Below are 19,532 nucleotides of genomic sequence, written 5' to 3'. Positions count from 1 at the left end.
AAATGAGAAAGAGCTGTTGTGCAGTCGATCGTACCAACAGATTCAGAAAAATGTTGAGGTTTTCTTTAATCAAATTTACAAAAAGTCAGTGAGTGAGCCCTTTGGTGTCCAGTATGTTCGATTTTTATTGAGAGTCATTTTTATAGGCTTCAATATTTAGACAAACCTAGATTTTTGAGTTTTCATCCTCCATTTGAGTTCTTTGTAACTACAATGTTTTTGCACTTAATGGAAAAAACAGTGATGCTTTGTGTCTGCATTGTGGAAAAGGTTTACAGTAACATTAACAGATGATATTAAAGCTGATTAAACCACACTTCTAATGTGCCTTTTTAACACTGATCATCAGGTTTATGGGTCAAATGCTTTCCAAAAATAATAAATCAAGGGAATAATTGAGAAAAGATATGATTAAAAAACAGGATAGAGGCTAAAAGTGTTCCCCTAAAGCAGTGTCTCCCAACCCTGGTCCTCAAGGCGCACCGCCCTGCATGTTTTCCATGTTTCTGTGCTCAGGACACCAGATTCAAATGAATGGGTCTCCCATCAGCCCGAACAGAGCTGAAGAACTGACCCATTCATTTGAATCGTGTGGAAAACATGCACAGCTTTAAACCTTAAGGACCAGGGTTGGGAAGCACTGCCATGAGGTATCTGAGCTGTTCACATTTAACATGTGCTACACAGTTGATTCTACACTATAATTTAGTACATGCTATAATACAAGTTTGAATAAAATAAAAATGGTCAGCACAAACCTGCCCGTGGACAACCAAAATTTTGATTGAGGTCCTCGACACCTAGATTTTGCTGACAAATGTTGCTGTGAGGTACGACTAGGCCAGACTTTCAGTCTTTCAAGGTGTGCTTTGTGATTTTTAATTTGACAAAAGAGCTACGTATAAATGTCAGGAGAACAGATTTCTGGCCAGTTAATAATGTCCACGGTCCACAAATTCTTTAGAAGGTCGCAATCATCCTTATTGAGACCAACAATCTTTACTTTAAGGTGATATTAAGGACCGTGTCTATGTCATCTAGGTTGAGCAGTGACGTAGGTGCATACCCTCTAGAAAATATAAATGTATGAGTATGAACTCTGTTGACTGATGCTTGCCTCATAATGCCTGTAACAGGTATGAACACCAGCCCTTTGTCTCCTGCCTGGCTGGCCTCTACGGCTGCCAATGGAGACGATACCAAAGAGCCCGGGCGCAGCCGGGAGAGTGCTGCTGCAGCAAGGTAAACATACGGACACAGCACCATCTATAAACAGTGTCAAATTTGGTTGGTTTGCTGATTGTGCAGACAGTATTGATTCCCCAGCTAGTTTTCCTCAGTTCAGCCTGCTGACTCCAACAGTTAGTCACAACTTTTCTACGAAAAAGTGTCAGCATGTTCATATCTCTCTCTCTCTCTCTCCATATATATATATATATATCTATATATATATAGATATATATCTATATATATATATATAAATGTGTATATACGTTGTCAGCTTTTAGAAATAACCACTTCCATATGCACAAGGTAATATGATTGACTTCCTCTGAATCTGCCAGACGGTGTTGCATCCAAACAGTTTAGACATGCCTCTAAAGCATCTTTCAGTGTACATATAATTTACAGTACATTTACAGAAGCACACTAAAAAGACTCGAGTTGTTAGGGACCAATTAAAGAAGAGAAACCAAAAAGAAAACTGTCTGTGTTTCAGGTGGAGTGTGGCAGCTTTGGCCTCCTGATCCTCACCTTCTTCCTGAGTTTTGTTTTTCTCTATTTCTGGAGCGAAGCCCAGAATGACTACAATGACTTTGACTGGTGGGTGTTTCACAGTCACATGCTGACAAGCACACGCACACATTCTCAGTTAGTTCATCGATGTTGTAGGTTTATTATACATTTTATTGTTGTTTTATGTCATCATACTGGATTTGTTGTGTATTATAAAGGTGATGAAACTATAAGTGAATCTGATCATCCTACAGATTATTAAAACGATCCAACTCTCGAAACCTCCATTTTATAAAATGTATCAGCCAATAGTGACTTTGAGACACATAAAAGGAAAACACATGATGTTTATATATTCCAGTTTTATTAACATTGTCTGTAATAATTGATCAAAGCTCCAAGTAGGCATCAGGAACTGATTCTAACCCAGAATAATTTACAAAATTAGGATTTAAACATGAATTCTCCTTCTCCAAACAAATCTAGCTAACGGCAGTATTAAATAAACATTGTGCTGCATCTATTTCTTCTTTTCTGTGCCTAAAGTCATGCATGCTGAATGCATCATATCCTCCCATCTCCTAATGGATTTTCCTGATATTATTCTAAGTTAATCTATTCTTAATATATTCCAAGCTGGCTGGCTCGCGGGTCTTTCCTTCATCTATCAGGCTGCCAGGTTCATACAATTGTAGAGGAAACATTGCTCCAGTAGCTCTCACTGTGCATGATGCTCCTGTTTTGCTTTTAAAGGGAATTTAGAATAAACAAATGAATATATGAAGGAAAAAAAAACTTTTAATCATGCAAACTGAATGTGATATCTTTTTCTTTGTTTTTGTGTTTTGTTCATATGTCCCCAGGTTCAATTTTGGGACTCTTGGTTTCTGGTTCCCCTGGTCCCTAGTCCTGCTAGCCGTTGCTGCTTCTCTCTTCACATACATCGCCCTGTTATTGGTACACATGCTGATAAAGTATCAACATATCTGATCCCTGGAAATGTAAAATGTGATCCAGAAGCAAAATGAAAACATATCTCTAGTAAATTCAGAGAATTGATGATACTTTTGTTTCTTTGTTCTTAGTTTAAACCAAGAGGTGCTAAGAATACCTTTGTGTTGTTGTAACAGATTTTTAGGTCATTATATTTAATTTTTCTCACTATACCAGAGAGCTTGAACCAGTGTGTTTCACTGGGCACAGCACAGATTATCCATTGGGCATCCCAGCACTTTGCATGACATTTACTGTTGAAGCTTGTGTGCTTTTCTGTCAAATGTTACGTAAAACTTATCAAATAACACAAAATAGACAAATATTAAGTCAATAAGACTCATGAAGCACATTTCAAGTTTAACAATATTGTTTTCTTAACTCTGCTGAGTCACAGAATTCATGAGGATTTGAGAGATTTATTGAAAAAGTAAATTATTTTATTGTGATATGCAGTTTTAAAAAGGCCAAAGTTAAAGAAAACACGTAAACAGTGAAGTTTAAAAGATACATATTGTTTGGCTTATTAAAGAATATTTCTTATGATTACAGTTCATGAACATTTTGATGTCAACATATGTTTTATTTTAGATTTATATTCTAATAAGCTCGGACGTATTTCTTGACCCAACTGTATCTAACGTCTTTTTCAGGTCCTGGCGGTGTGTCTGCTGACTGAGGGTCAGAGGCTGTACCTGCACTGGAGCCACAAGGTAGACGCTCGCAGATATAAAGAAAGAATAAAGAAGCTTTATGTTTTTCTGTTCCTCCTTATAGAAGTTTTTGATTTCTTTCCAGACCGGCATCATAGTGACGTTGGCATTTTCCGTCACCGCCACTGCCATCCTGTCTGACCTGTGGAGCAAGGAATGGAAGACTCTCCTCCTCTCCCTGCAGGTTAGCTAAAACTGGCACACCAACCAATCAAAGGAGATCTTTTATTACCCTTTTTATGATTTGAAAAACATTGCATCTTGTGTATTTCGACCCAGTTGGGCATCAGTTGGCCTGCCGCTCATATGTTTGGGGTTTCAGCAGCAGACCACCACTTTGATCCTCTCAGAGAAGATTTACAGTTCATTATCCTTATCAAGTCATAATTCTTACATCAGTAAACTTCTGTTACACTTTATAACTCATGTTTAAGAAGCTTCCAAATGTATTTGTTTGTGTTCAATGTAGATTTCTTTCTTTCTTTTGTTGTGTTTCATGTTTTGACTGACATTTCTGTTTCATTATCTTCAGGTGACTGCACCTTTCCTCCATTTGGGTGCTGTCTCACTAATGGCAATTCTCTCCTGGCCTGTCGCATTGCACTTCTTCCGCATGAACAAGAAAGGTAAGCAAGCTGATGAGTGTTATCTTTGTCATGCTTGATGCAACATTGAGATTGTGGTGGGACTTTGACTGTAATTAGAGCTGCCCAGTCACAGCATTTCTATAGATTAGATTAGACATAACCTGCAAATACTGCCCTGAGGAAAACTAGCAGGACTCGAGAAATACACTCCTTTAACTTATTTACATAATGAGCTAGGTAATGATGGTGAAGATTTGGATTTGTATGTAATACACACACATCCTGTAAAAAGTCATTACACCTTCATGCAACGTGTATCCTATTGTCCTTGTTTAATTATTACAACATGTACAGGATATCCAGTGTAAATCTATAACTTGTTTAAAATTTTCATGCCTGTAAAGTTATTTAATTTGATCTGTTTGAGTCGTCTCAATTTAGACCCTCAAACTGTTTATCCTGGCTCCTCAGGATAGTTTAGAAGTCTGTAATAAACGATGGGAGAGAGAACAAAAGAGATTAATGACAAGCAGACTGTCATTGCTCGTACTGGGAGGACAGATTAGATTGTTATATTACCTGCTGGCTGAAGGTTTTTCTATTAAAGTTTCAGTTGGAGTAGAACAGAGTTGTGCCCATTTGAATCAGACTGATCCATCACAATGTGACGCATTTTATTCTTAGATGAACTATACAGCTGTATATTACTCTATTGCTCTACTATGTTTTCTTTTTCTTTGTCTATCCACTTAAGGGAAAATGTCAAATGTTTGCCTTTTCATCTCTTGGGTCATTCTGATCACCTCTCTTGTTGCTCCGTCCCTTTCGCTGCCGTTTCCTTCGGTTATGTTTGGGTTTATTTCCAGAATTCATTGTTTCTTTCTGATTTTTTTCACTCTCCTCCGAATGGCTTTGACCACCAAGTATCTGCCTCTCCTTTCTCCTCTCATCTAGTCTCCATGGGTACTGTTCCTTGTTGCCGTGGTGATTCAGCAGCTACAGTGATGCTGAGTCATATCAGGGGTCTCCTGTAAAAGGCTGACAGGAGAGAAACGTTTACCAGAGTGCTGGGATGTAGCTTGGCTCTGTTTCACTGTATGAAGCTAAGCACCCACATACAGCAGGAAAGAATACATAGAAAAACACACGAGTCATCTGAAGTGACTCCATCACAAATTGTTAAGACAGCTGGTCGAGGGTTTGTGTGCGTGTGTGTGTGCATGCTGGTCGTTGGTGTGGCTGTGTTGAGTCATGCTGAAATTCTCAGTGAGAGGAAACATTATGGAGTATGACAAAGAGCACATGTTGACATTTCCACCAGAGCAGCACCTATTTTCTTTTTTTTAGTGCATATATTGAGGAAAATAACACCAATGTATCTTGATTAAAGGGCTTTTACTGATTTACTTTATTCATCAGTACTTCTTTCACTCTGTGTTTCAGTCGTACAGAATAAGCAGCACGTATGTCTGAATAACCATGTAAGAGAGTTAAGTTTTTCACAGATTTTCTCACCTGGAAGTTGAAGGAGATTAAGTTTACCTGAAACGGTTTAAAATATTTTCTTTAATACTACCTTAATTTAGCTGAACTCTCAGTTTTATTCAGTTTATTTATATTGTGCAAATTTACAACCAAAGTCTTTTCAAAGCATTTTACAGATAACTTAAACCAGTCCAATAAAAGACAATCCAATTCTGGAGCTTTAACTTTGTAACAACTTACTCTTGTGATGTAAAAGTGTATCCCAGGACAAATGACATTCATGGTTTGTTGTGAAATATGCTTTAAACTTTCTAAAACAAAGGGAATTTGATCAATGATCTTCTTCCTTGAGTCATCTACTCTTTCCTGTGATAAACCAACTTTAAAATCCACTTTATTATTTATTGTTATTCATGTTTATAAATGGTAAAGTGATTTGAATTTTATGCTTGAACAGTTTTCTCTATAATTCCAATAAATTTGTGGAATATTTGCAATAAATACCAGAGTTTGGATTTGACTACGACACAGTCGGGCATCTGTTTGCCTGCTGCTCATATTTTTTGGGGTTTCAGCAGCAGACCACCACTTTGATCCTCTCAGAGAAGATTTACAGTTCATTATCCTTATCAAGTCGTAATTCTTACATCAGTAAACTTCTGTTACACTTTATAACTCATGTTTAAGATGTGTTCAATGTAGATTTCTTTCTTTCTTTTCTTGTGTTTCTCAGTGCGTCAGGTTGCTGTCCTGGGTCTCTACCTGTCTGTGCTGTTCTCGCTCTTCCTGGTTCCTCTGGGAATGTACTCACCGTGCATTAAAGAGGCAGGAACACTGGGATCTGCCCCAACTCTCATTGGACACAAAGGAGCTCCAATGGTGAGAATCCTAACTGTGAAATCTGTTATATGTATACACTATTCTGCTAATTCATAACAAAAAGCCATCTCAGGGAATTTTACAGAAGAACAAAAACAAACCAGTTTCCTTTGACCAGGACCTTTGACTTAGCTTCATTGGAAGAAAAGAAAACCTTAACAACAAGAATGCTCCAGCAGAATCAGACTCTGGGAAGGTGTGAATATGCCTTGACTAGTTATGGTGAGGGCACATCAGGAGAAGAATGAGGGGTGTTCAACTGGTTTAGTGGGCACTCCATGTACATAGGTGCAGCAGGCCGAGGTTCAAGTCCTGAAACGTGTCCCACACTGCGTGCCATCCCGCTTTCATGTCCCTCTCCACTTGTTAAGAAAGAATCAGCTAAGACACTAAATGAACACTGGGCAGGTTGGTGGGGTTGGTACCTGCAGATCAGAAACCCCTGGAAGACGGACTGAACTGAAAACACAACACAAAGGCAACAAGAACGAGAAGAGACGGAGCAGACTGAGCAAACCCACTACAACAGCCTTTCATTATAACTCTACGCTGACTATCTGTTGTAAAATATACTGCAACAGTATAGTTTCCCTTCCTGGAATAAAGTTTTGACGCCACATAGCGTCAGATCAGATATTGTAGGAATAACTTGTGTGTTTTGTTCATACAGTTCTTGAATATAACCTTCCCAAAGCTTCCTGTTGAGGTTCCAGCTGTAATACAGCCGCAGAACTTAAGTTACTGTGTGGCAAAGCATTTAAACCATGATTACATTTTTTTATTTAGAGGTATTGACGTGAGCACCTTTGAGGGTTAAAGTCTGTTTCTTCTTCTAATTTTAATAATGATATTTCAGACATCAACCTCTGTCCTCTGAAGGAGTGCACATTGTAACTATAAGCTGAATGTGTATTCTTTGTGATTCTGTTTTTGTTGCATGTATCTGTAGCTTGCTCCAGAAAATACTGTGATGTCATTTGAAAAGGCGGTGGAAGCCGGAGGAGATGGACTGGAGACTGACGTCACCATCAGGTATTAACTTTTCATATATTGTTATTCTATTATTCACTGTAACAGAGTGTGTATAGAGGGTCTACACCCACCCCATGGTCACATATCCAAACACGCTATAACATGATTAGATGTATTTGCTGGCAGATTTGTGTGGACGGCATGAATCTGAGCCTCAGAGGGGTTTTTCGTGTCATAACTTTGAGTTGGCAACCCTGCATTAGCCAAACTTATGATTAGTGATGGCCTTGAATTGAATATATAAGTTAATTATATTCGAATTGTAGTTAAACTTGTTTGCTTGCTGCTAAAGTTATCAACAAGAGTTGTAAATTTCCAGTGAACTGCGGCTAAGTCTGTGTCTTTATGTTAATTATAAAGATCAGAGGCTTTGTGCGACTCTCTGTGCTAAGGTGATTACTGCCAGGCCAATCCAGTTAGCCTTTAGCCCTGCCATTAGCCCATAGCTTTTGTTTTATCACACTATTTTACAGCCTGAACACAGGGGGATTAGCAGCATGGTATGACCCAGCATTAGCGGGTTAGCTTAATCTGATGCTGTTTGTGACCCAGGTGAGGTTAGTGGTTCTTTCATGTGTGTAAAAATCAAGTGTGTGCTTGTGTCCTGCATAAATGATTGTGGCTACATGGCAGATCTTGTGTAATTTAGCTGTGTATACATCACTTATATGATTAAATGTGCAGATAGTTTCCCAGATTTCTTGTTGTGTGTTCATGAATTAGTTAAATATCTTATGACAGTCAGACTTAATTCACATTTTATTGTCATCACTCATTGTTTTCCTCACAATTTGAATCCTCACGCTGACACTCACTGAATATTTTCACCTCTGTCTTTAGTTACGATGGCGTTCCCTTCCTGATGCACGACTCCACTCTGAGGAGGACCACAAATGTTGCTGAGGTTTTCCCAAATCGATCGCACCTCGATGCCTCCATGTTTACGTGGGCCGAGTTGCAGCAGCTGAATGCTGGCGACTGGTTCTTATCGGTGCGATCAGCAAACACGTGCACACTCAACACAACATTCCCCAAATCTTCTTCACAGCAGCCAGTCAGACTTGCCTTACTTTCAGTTTTATGAAGATTGGAGGCCAAACATTGAATTGTTGAGTTATTTATTTTGCTAAAACAGATTAAAGTACTGTCTTGGTTTGTGTAAAATTATGAAAATTCAATATTTAAGGCCCTCTATGTTTAGAACTTTAAATTTGAATATAGTTAACTCGCTGAAAAAACTATTTATTGATAATTCCTTTACCTTTTTTCATCACTGCTTTCCACCCACTTGTTTATTACAGGGGGATCCGTTTGGAACTGCATCATCCCTGTCTGAGATGGATCGCTCCCAGGCCCAAAACCAGTCTGTTCCCTCCCTGGTCCAGTTCCTGGAGGTAGCGTCCCGCAGCAGCAGAATAGTGCTGTTTGATCTGCGCAGGCCCCCACATGGACATCCTTACAGTCACTCATACATCAATACCACTCTGCAGGTCGTACAGGCCCACATCAACTCCTCACAGGTACTGTTCAAGGTGGATGTGTGCAGAAAGTAATATTGTTTATTGACTTTTGTGGACTTTGATGAGATTCAGTGATGCAGTTTAGCATCATTCTACAAACACAATCACAGCTTTTATTGAGTTTTATCCACTCCTAGTTTCATAGTTGAGTGTTTAATTAATTGAGTTCCTTGTGTCTGTGTGGTTGAATGATTTTCTGATGATTTTTGTGTGTACAGGTGCTGTGGCTGCCGTCTGAAGACAGGGAGCTGGTCCACGCTGTTGACCCAGAGCTGCAGCAGACCTCTGGAGAAAAGGCCTCTATTCAGGAGCTGACAGACAACCACATCATCAGACTTAACCTTCACTACAGCACCATGTCTCAACAGCAGATCCGGTAAACAGTCACTGGAATGCAATAAGTCATGAAGTATTATGATATATCAGGCAGTTTTGAGCCTAAAGAGTTGTGATTGCTTCACTTGTAACAATTTGTAAAAAAAAATCTACAGAAAACACATTTATGGTAAAAAAAAAAAAAAAAGATCACAATAAAAACTGAAATCAGAAATGACGAAACGGTTATGTTCACACTGCAAAAGTTGCTTTGTAAAACTAAATGTATGAGTGGATAAAAAACACAAATGCCCACACACAGTACCCTGAAGCACTCCATTATGTGGTCATTTATATACATCCTTTAAAAAAAAGAGCAATTTCTACCTTCTCTGTGTGTCTGCATTACGTTTGTAACTCACTGGAAGTGAGCGGAGTGAAAAGATTGGAAGTAAAGAGCAAGTGGGAGATGCTTAGTGGACAAAATTAGGCAAGTGGAGGAAAGGAAAATTAGTCGAGGGAGAAAAGACAGGAAAGAGACAACTTTGGAGAAGCAGTGGAGGAGGTAGAGACGAGCCACGGGAGACGACAAGAAAAGGATCTGAGAAACGAGTGGGAGGTCGAGCATAAACAGAAGCTCTGGGAGGAAGAACCTGGTTGAATGACTCACACAAAGTGACAGATTTTAATGAGACACAATCCACTGACTTCGTTTTTTCTTATTATCGTTGATTCATCTAAACTTTAAGAACTTATCAAACATAAACATTTCAACTTGGATGGCACCTTATTTGCTGGATGCTTGTATGATAATAATTACCTGCAGATTATGTTAAAAAGAAGTGTTTTTTTTTAAACTGTGCATCTTCATAGTAACTAAATAAAGGAAAAATAATACTTTTCCCTCTTTAATGAACTACATGAAGAACATACTGTCACATTGATACTAGTTGATTATCTGTCTTTTTTTAAATCACATTGAATATTGGCTTTTAGATATATGTATATGTAATATTTGTACAAATATTAACTGTTGGGGATTGTGGAGGAGGGGACTTTAGGCGCGTCCCTCTGTAGGAACCTTCTGCAGTTCCTATAACCTTTTCAGGAACGGGGCCGTTTTTCCCCTCATTCGCACATACAGGAACTCGGTTCCATCGCCCTCAGTTCCTATAACCATTTTAGCTCCTTCTCCTCAGCTGGGTCTGTTCTGGTTTCCATAGGAACACATCTGACAGAGGTGTTTGGTGGTCGGTAGCTCCGCCCCTTGTCATGTTGTCAGGCTGAAATGTTTCCTCATACGACACGGACTCAACCTTGGCGTGTTTAATAAGTTAAACCTCCACGTGGTCTCCTTTGTCTGCGGCGCTCTGCTCTCCTTCCTTCATGAAACCAAGAACTACGGCCTGCGCTCCATCCTGCGTCTCCTGACTCTCTCTGTGAGCTCTGCCAGCCTCCATGTTAGACGCCCGATGTGATCGTCCATGATTAATATCACCATCATGCAGACCATGAACACGGTGGCCTCCTGTTTTTTTCTTCTCTCCTTACTTTTACCGGGTTTTGTTTTGTTTTGTTTTGTTTTGTTTTGTTTTGTTTTGTTTTGTTTTGTTTTGTTTTGTTGTTGAATGTGGCGGCTAAAGTAACACATCACTGTCGCAGACGGTTGCGTCTCATCAGTCCCTATGCGGCTAATGAGAGAAGAGTGAGGCGAAGCCAGCAGATGATCTTTAAGGCTTTAATCACTATTCAACGGGGCAGAAACAAACTAAGAACTCACCGTAGAAATACAGATAATTTACTACAAGAAATGATCTGACGGTGACCAACTGAAAACAGGAGTATATACGTAGAGGGAACTGAATATCTGAATAACAGAATAAAATCACTGTTTCACAGGTCAGGATGTGGTCACTTTTTTTAAGTCTCAGGAGACTCTTTGACTCTTTCCCCTCTGTTTGTACAGTAAATACCAGTCGGTGAACATCAGTACCAACCTGTATGTGATCAGCCAGCCGTGGCTCTACACTCTGGCCTGGTGTGCTGGAGCACAGTCCGTAACCACCAACTCCATCAACATCCTGTCCAGCATCAACAAGCCACTCTTCCTCATGGTGAGCACGTTCTACACATATCATGATAGCTGCTGTCCTGAAGTTCACATTATATTTTAAATACATCGTTACTGTGTTCTTCTGTTTCACTGGACAAAGAAGTGTTAGATCTAAGGGAACCATTACTGGTGTTTCTTTGGTTAGTTAAAGGGAAAAAGGCAAAAGTTATCATCTTATTTTGTGTTTCAAACTTTTTGTTATAGAAGATGTGAGAATTTCGTTACGTAGTTACCAGTTAGAACCATTTCTACCATGAATTTTTCATGCTTCTTTACAGGAGTTTGTCTCATTGAAGACACCCGGCAGTATTTAGTTCTTTATATCTGCTGCTGCTTGCTTCAATCTTTGAGAAACGCACTTCCTTTTGCTGTTTCGCCGACGATTTCCAAGTTTATTTACCCTTAAAATCCTCAAAAAGGAGTTTGTTGTGGCCGTTAACTGAAATGATCGTATTCGCACATTTTGAAACTCCAGATATGATTATTTTAGGTCCATTAACTGTTAAAAAAAACAAAACAAAAAAAAAAACCTTGTTATTTATTCTGACAGAGCTTTTAAGTTTGATAAACAGATCTCTTCAGTTGTCAGGTGTAGTTTCTATCAGTTAAGAACCACAGCAGAAGTGAAGCCCGATCCCCCCCATAAAGATTCGGAGGGGCTGATCCATGCCTTCATATCGTCTCGGCTCGATTACTGTAACTCATCGTACGTCTGTCCAGATGCAGTTTGTTCAGAAGACTCTTTAATCCAGAATGCTGCCGCTCATCTTCTAACTGGAAAGTAAAAAAAAAGACCAGATCATCGTGCTGTTGCTCCCTGTTTTCATCAGAGCATTGATTTTAAAATCTTGTTATTTACTTTTAAATGTCTCCACGGACAGGCTGCACCTTATTTACCCGAGTTTTTAAAGATACAGACAGAGATCTGTGATGCACTTTGGTTTTTAAATGTCTTAGTGTTATTCCAGTGAGGACATTGTCATCTGGACATCTTGTCTTTGGACTTTGTCCATGTGGGAGGTTTGATTGTTCTTTATCAGACTGATAATTTACTGTTGTCAAGTATTGTGGGTGTGTTAAGAATATACAGTTTCATCACACACTCTATCGCCACCTACACACCTACTCTGATTAAGAGTTTCATAGGAGAGTCCTTTTTGTCAGCCAAGGGAAATAATGTTATTCATGTCTCGATGAATCTCAGCATCCTTGGTTTCAGCTCATAAAATCAACCCTGTCTTTGTCTCCTTCTAGACTCCAGAAGAATACAGTCTGATGTGGATTCTTACTGATGTGGTGTCTGCCTTCCTTATCTTTGCAATTTTCATATTCCACTGGTGAGACATGCATGCACACAGACGTAATTACCTTCCTCAGTTCTTTGAAACGTCTGGCTGGGTGAGGCTCTTCAGGGCTGAGTCGTACTGATAATCTGTGAGCTTTTCTGACTGATATGTAATCTTAGATGTAACTGTAGCCTGATAATGTGGGGAAAGTGAAGGCAGATGTGTCCTTTAGTTAAGAGTGAGAGTGAAAAGTGTGGGTCTCTGTATTCTCCTGCTCTCAACCTCTTTGCTTTTAAAGTCAGAAAATCCAGCTTTATCATTAATAACGGGCCTTTTTTGGTTAAAAAGACTCCCACAAAGAAAGCGATGTCATTGGAGTAGGTTTTTACTCAGAAATGTAAATCTGTGAGTTAAATTCTGCCTCTAATCCAACCCTGTGTGGTTATACTGACTTGTACCTTTAACACTCCCTCTATAATTGTATAGATTAAAAGATTTAAGCTTTGAAAGTGTGGAAAAAAAATAGGAATCACCATCAGCCCTAATCAGAACTATGAAGTCTTTATTCACTTTTTAAATATTATTTACACTTTTTATGCCATTTGTGTCATAACAGCACCCGTTATTTTTGACAAGAAAAGAGGCAGGTGGTGGTGGATTTCTGTGAGATATTAACACAAAAACTCACACATACACACAAAATAGTTTCTCTAGCACATTCACAGCACTCCTTTAACTCATTATCAACTCATCCAGACAGTTTTTTTTTTTAAACCCAGAGGGGCTCCTACATTAGCTCTGCTGCCAACTAGTGGTTAAATATGTAATTTCATGAAAAATGTCAAAAGATTACATTTTGAACCCAAAGGCTCAGATTGAAAGGGTAGACACACGTATCACCGTATGTGACGGGTAAATTAGACTATATACAAAAATCTGATGCCATTAGCATTGACACAGGCAAAAAATATTTACTCTTAAAAATGTAAAAGAGGCAAAAAGGACCCAATAGGGGGTCCCTGGAGGTTGATTCACATGGACTCTGGGTGAGTTTTGGGCATAACTCAAGAATCTTTGTGCTTCTCATTTTAAGATTTTCCCTAAAATGTCTTAAAATAGCTCATAACAACAAATTAATGACGCGTCACAAAGCTCAGCTTCACTGCGACACAACAGTATTCACGTCATAGTTTTTTGCATTAACAGCCATTATTCTTTCATAAGTCAGAAACAAAGATGTAGATTGTTTTCACATCGTGTCAGATACCTTCTGTTCAAGCTAATCTTTGCTGTCCAACTATTAAAGTACTCATAGAATGCTCATTGGCACATTTATGATTTGAGGATAGGTTTTCATGCATTATTGTTCACAAATCATCTTCTAACGCTCCGTTTCTTCACCTTAAAGGTGGAGGTCTTTCTTTCATGAGGCCAGAAAGACCATGATTTGTCATCCCTTTGGTCAAAAATGGTAGATTGTGAAGCAGGTGTCATTTGATGTATTTCATGGTGATGTTGGCAAGTCCAGGAAGAAAAGTCTGGAGGCATTACAGAGAAAATGAGCTGTCAAAGTGTCTTCTGTTGGTTTAAAATGTGTAATTTTGTGGAACTTTTTACATGCAAGAAAAACATGTTTAGTTGCATTTTAAAAGATAATTTAGTTTTTTTTTTCTAGTATCATGTAAACAAGCTTAGTGAATGTCTTCGTTAACTTTCTTATACTTATCTGGACAGACTTGGATATAAACTGGACATTTATTGGTTGGTGGAGGCCTAAAACACCAAAATAATAATTATAATTTAATTTATTCCAGAGAAAGTTCACTGGGTAGCTTTGGGCTGGATTTAGTCTCATTAAAGAGGGAAAAGATGAAAAAAACTCTCATTATATCATTCAGATTTATAACAGTTTTTTTCCCCAGAAAAAGTAGTTATATATTATTTATATAACTACTTTTATTTATTTATTTATTAATTATTTATATAATATTTAGTTTTACACAACATTAATACAGCATAATGTACAAAGATGTGTTCAGAACAGCTGTAAGTCTTCCTGCCAGCTCTTTAACACAAGGGGATGCCTCCTCTTTGTTTTTTTTAACATTTGTTATTTTTGCATCCTCTCTTTCATCATCAGCCCCTCTTCTGTCCCTTTTATTTTTATGGGCTTTGGTCATCACTCACCTGGACCCCTCACACGCACATCAAAGCACTTACATCGCCACATACGGCAGGCTCGAAGCCCTTTGATAGGCACAGAAACACCCGGCTGTGCCCCGCTCCTCTGATCTGTGCATCTGCTGTGTGTCGCAGGTGGAGAGAAAGAGGCCTGCCCTTCTGGTCCGGCAGCCGTCAGACTCACGAGAACGGACCGTACAGCAAGTTCAGAACAGGTACGAGTATGTTTTCCTTTTACTCTTGTAGCTGCATTATAAGCTGCGTTTCCATTGTCGGGTAAATTCAAACAAGACCATTACTGATGTGGAAAAATAGAATAAAAATATAGGATTTGCACGAATAAACCAGGCTGTGTTGTGTTGTCAGAGTGCGGCACAACAAGTTCAGTTACGCATCGCTGTAATAAAAAGAGCAAAGTTTTAGTAGAAATAAAAAGCCAAAAACGGTCATCTTTGCAGTCATCTCTGTGAGAAAAAGAAAATATATATATATATATATATATATTTAGCTAGTGTCAGTTGGTCATCTTACAACTTATTTAGGAAAAAAAGTTCTCTCCTCTCTGAAAAAGGCAAAATGCACCTTGAGTGAACGTAAAAACTTTATTTGAAACAATCTTTTATCGTTCTTTGATGTTCTTTATTTTGACCAAATATATTTGGGCATCTGAAACGTTCATTACTACATAAATGTAGCCTGAATCTATCCTGATTAAAAAAAACAAAACAAAACAGCTTTTATAAGAAATATTTAGTCAGTTTCCATCTTTTTCAGGACCTCTAAGCGAATGATTCTTTTGTCCATAATCAGCAGCTGTAAGTGATACGCAGTTCCTGTATTTAACAATAAATATCCAGGTTGTTAGAGCAACACCGACGCCTTCCCGTCCTACTCATCAACACCGATACCAGCTCCTCCCCTGCTGATCAATACAGTCAGTCCAGTTAGGTTCAACAGAGCAGCAGGTTTGAATTAAGGATTCTCTGCTAAGCTGTGCCGGATCAGCAGAGAAATGTTATTATTTAATGCTAAACATCTTTGCATGCAGTGATTTCCTTGTATTGTTTGTGTCTCTGTTGTTTTTGTGGGTGTGTGTGTGTCAGACTCTTCAGAGGCCATCTGTGTTCGCTGGAATCCCCTCCACTCTGAACCCCCTGCTGGAGCACTCGTCTCCCTCCCCTTGGTCTTCAACCCATGACACCTTGCATGCCATGTCAGCCCTTCAGTAACCTTGTATGATCCGTGTTCCCTTTTTGCTCTGCAGAATTTTCTCTGTTTCTCGTAGAAAAATTGAATTAAACTCCACCGTATAACCAGTTTGTGGTCCAAGCTTAAAGGGATAATCCGGAGTAAAATGCACTTTAGATCAATTTACGGGATGTTGCATACAATTGATGTAAAAAAAAGTTGTGTGTGGTTGGTACTACATAGTAGAACTATTCTGCATTGGTTTGGAGTCACTAGGTCACAAGACTTGGGAGGTATTGGAAAAAAAAGACACTTTATTTTCTTATTGTGAATATCTGTCGAATATCCGAATATCCAATATCAAACCAACTTCACCACTGTCTTTAGCGGCAGCTGCACTAGCAACATTTCCGGAAAGGTACTGGCTTGATTAAATTCATTCTGGACTCTCTATCCGACCACATGAAGACCTCGGGACACTTCGCTTTGGCTTTAGGGACCCTCTACTCACTACCACGTTATGTTGTTTGGAGCTGTAGAAGAGGTATAAAAATAGCATTTTGTAGCGGCGATACGATATGCCCTCATCACTTCCAGGCTAACCACTTTTGGCTAAAAACGGTCAAATCAAAATTCTCAAAACACATCCGAATGACATGATTTTGATGTCAACTCAACGTATGTACTCCCAACATCCCGTAAATTGATCTAAAGTGCATTTTACTCCGGATTATCCCTTTAATTTATGCAGCTACAAGACAAGAAATTGATGTTTGTGTCTGACACAATCCCATTTACCTCTGTACAAAAACAATATATCTAGTTTCTGGCTGAGAGAAGGAGATGCTTTAGGGGAGAGTTTTCCCCACTCCTTGTGATTTAGTTGAAAAGGCCCAACTGTACATAAAAAGCTGCAAACTATGTATAAAGAGAAGAAGGGTGTATGAAACCTGTGAATTAGCATTCATTGTGCTACATGTGAACTTCCATCATGCTTCATCAAGCCACAAAAGTAAAAGAAAACCCGTTTAATTCTGGAGTAGATCCAGATCGCTGTCTTTAAGATTGTGAAACAGGATGAATGATGTACTCTGTGTCCCCTTCGTGTCTTTTCTGTCCATTTATATTTTCTTCTTACACCTCTTTATATATCACCTGTGCTCAATTATCTGTTTGTATTCAACCATCCCAGCTGAGTTTCTCCTTAACTCCTCCTTCCTCCCTCCCAGTCTGGCCTCTGTGATACCCACGATGCCTCTTCACATGTGAGGCGTGAACTCTAAACCGTCTGACATTTTTCTCCCCCTGCAGAGTTGAGCGATGTGTGGTCCATCTCCAGCGTCAATGTCCGGCCTGACCTACTGAGCTCGCCCAGTTCACCCACTACTCCTCACCTGCCCACCATCACAGAGGAGTGACTGAGAGAGAGGGGGGGGGCAGAGAGACGGAAAGGGGGAAAAACACACCCACAGAAAAGGGGAGATGATGACTAAATAAACAGAACTATTAACCATCAAGAGTTTAACACCCAAAAATGGACGAACTTTTAATTAAACAATGCTTTATCTGTCCCGATGGGGGGAAAGGATTATTAAAAAAGGGGGTGGGGAGCATTTTGGGGGTGTCAAGACTAAGCAACTAGAAACAGAACAGCGGGAAATCTTTAGGTAAGTAAGAGAGAACAAACTTTTAATTTTTCTCCCCACTTCCTCTCTCATCCTCTCTCCTGCAAAACTGAACCGTCGAACCTTCACTGATCTGCGATCAGAGACCGAGCAGAGAGACTCTGGGCATCAGATCCCGAGCCTCGCCATCCATTTCAGTTCTATAATCTCATAGGTGCCATTAAACGCCTGAGAAGTTGGGACAGTGAACCATGTTCAGGAACATTTCATCTGATCATTCTACACCACCAGCCGAGAAAGTGAACCTCACGAAGAAAAGAAGAAACAACTTTACTCTCTTTGACTCTTTCTGTCTCTTCATTGTAGTTAATGAAAACCAAAAGTTTGTGAGAGGAGGAGCAGTGGAAGCTCGTGGTTATGGAAGCAGGAGACATCTGGACGGTGATAAAACTGACTCATATTTTATGCACAAGCTTTCATCGTCAGCTTTTCAGATGCCGTAGACAAAACTTTCAAACCGTGACTTAAAGGAGACGTATTATGCTTGTTCCTGTTTCTGTAGACTGAAGTGAAGTCATCCCAGACTTCAGACTGCTCCTGTTGTTATTTTAGCAACAAGCTAACATCGGCTCATTACAGATTTCTTTGTTTGTTCATCTACTCGGGTACAGCTTCTCTTTAAGTGTGTCCACAGCTTCAACCTCAATGCATTTAAAGCCTGAAAGTTGATTTGTTTTTATATAAAATGTTCTGGGCTGTATGTCGCCGATACTCTAGTATATATTATTATCCTGGAAAACATGATCATACCGACGAGTCAGTCCGCACCGTCATGGCACCGGGACGCAGCTGCAGAGTGGGTGGAGTCAACATCTAAACATCAGATTAACCGGAGCATGTGCCCCATCTCTCTAAACTTCAACCATAAGGCTGATTCACATACAACAGTTACAGTTTTATGACCAGCAGAAATGTTGATTTAATGAATGAAGTTGGTTTAGTTTGTTGCCAGGAAGAGAAAACTGAGCTTTTTGACTGTCGGGCAGCTTCCCTAGTTTGGTTTTTATGGGAATAGATGCAAACATCGGTCTCTATTATACAAATAATCCACGCTGCGAGTGGAATTCCACTTCAGACCACATTGTTGCATATTTTCCATATTTACATCTATCATTAGGGGCATATTGTGACTGAAAATATACTCCACTGTTTTGTGAAACACGAAGGAGATAATGAGCATTATTCTGCCCTTCTGTAATCTGTGTTGTTGCTGATGTTCTTGCAGTCTACTGTCAACATCTGTAGAATCAAACATGCTCAGTTTGATTCAATTAGTTTCCTTTTTTGATCATAAATTAAAAATTATTTTACATAAAGCCGGCCGAGTCAGGAGGATGAAGCCTGTAAGATGGGAGTTTTTCAGCCAGACGCAGGATAACTTTTACTTTATTTAATTATTCCATCTGTGAATTTTGCAGACTTGCTCTAATGGAGCCTCAGAATGAACATATTGAGCTGGAAGTGAGCGTCATAGGTCTCCTTTAACTTTGTATCAGCGTGTGTGATCTAAGGTAAAGAACTGTTGAACTGACAGGATGAATGTAAACTCGGGGCTTGAGACGGTTTTATTAGTCTGTATTTGTTTGAATTAAAGTGAAATGTGTTTTGGCTGGGGGTGCTTTTTAGTTTGGCTTCTTCAAATTTGTGCCAAACTGTAAAGTTTAAAAGAAACCATCCTTTCTGTACTAACCTCATCTTATTAGATCTGAAACTCAGAGCGTCGGCGCCAGTTTGCGGCACGGTGTTGGAGATGAAGCCGGACGCGCTGCAGTAAGTGCCAATAAAATAAAACTGTGGATTTGTTTTCACTGATAAGTA

General features: G+C 39.3%; 1 protein-coding gene across 1 annotated transcript in view; it reads left to right on the top strand.

Annotated features, from left to right (window-relative positions):
* The window catches only part of LOC142389015 (glycerophosphodiester phosphodiesterase domain-containing protein 5-like), a 40,735-nt gene extending 21,411 nt beyond the window's left edge, over positions 1-19,324 (top strand). The window contains exons 3-17 of the mRNA XM_075474566.1: positions 1,137-1,242; positions 1,721-1,824; positions 2,601-2,694; positions 3,384-3,443; positions 3,529-3,627; positions 3,976-4,069; positions 6,249-6,394; positions 7,344-7,426; positions 8,267-8,417; positions 8,728-8,946; positions 9,165-9,322; positions 11,228-11,375; positions 12,629-12,711; positions 14,977-15,056; positions 17,341-19,324. Coding sequence (XP_075330681.1) covers positions 1,137-1,242; positions 1,721-1,824; positions 2,601-2,694; positions 3,384-3,443; positions 3,529-3,627; positions 3,976-4,069; positions 6,249-6,394; positions 7,344-7,426; positions 8,267-8,417; positions 8,728-8,946; positions 9,165-9,322; positions 11,228-11,375; positions 12,629-12,711; positions 14,977-15,056; positions 17,341-17,447 — 1,732 coding nt within the window. The 3' untranslated portion in view covers positions 17,448-19,324. The remainder of the gene's footprint in view (positions 1-1,136; positions 1,243-1,720; positions 1,825-2,600; positions 2,695-3,383; positions 3,444-3,528; positions 3,628-3,975; positions 4,070-6,248; positions 6,395-7,343; positions 7,427-8,266; positions 8,418-8,727; positions 8,947-9,164; positions 9,323-11,227; positions 11,376-12,628; positions 12,712-14,976; positions 15,057-17,340) is intronic.
* Positions 19,325-19,532: the final 208 nt, after the last annotated feature.

This window comes from Odontesthes bonariensis, chromosome 9 (genome assembly GCF_027942865.1).
Source record: "Odontesthes bonariensis isolate fOdoBon6 chromosome 9, fOdoBon6.hap1, whole genome shotgun sequence".
Lineage (NCBI taxonomy): Eukaryota > Metazoa > Chordata > Actinopteri > Atheriniformes > Atherinopsidae > Odontesthes > Odontesthes bonariensis.
Note: the sequence above shows the minus strand (reverse complement) of the source record. Positions and strands in the feature narration are given on the sequence as shown.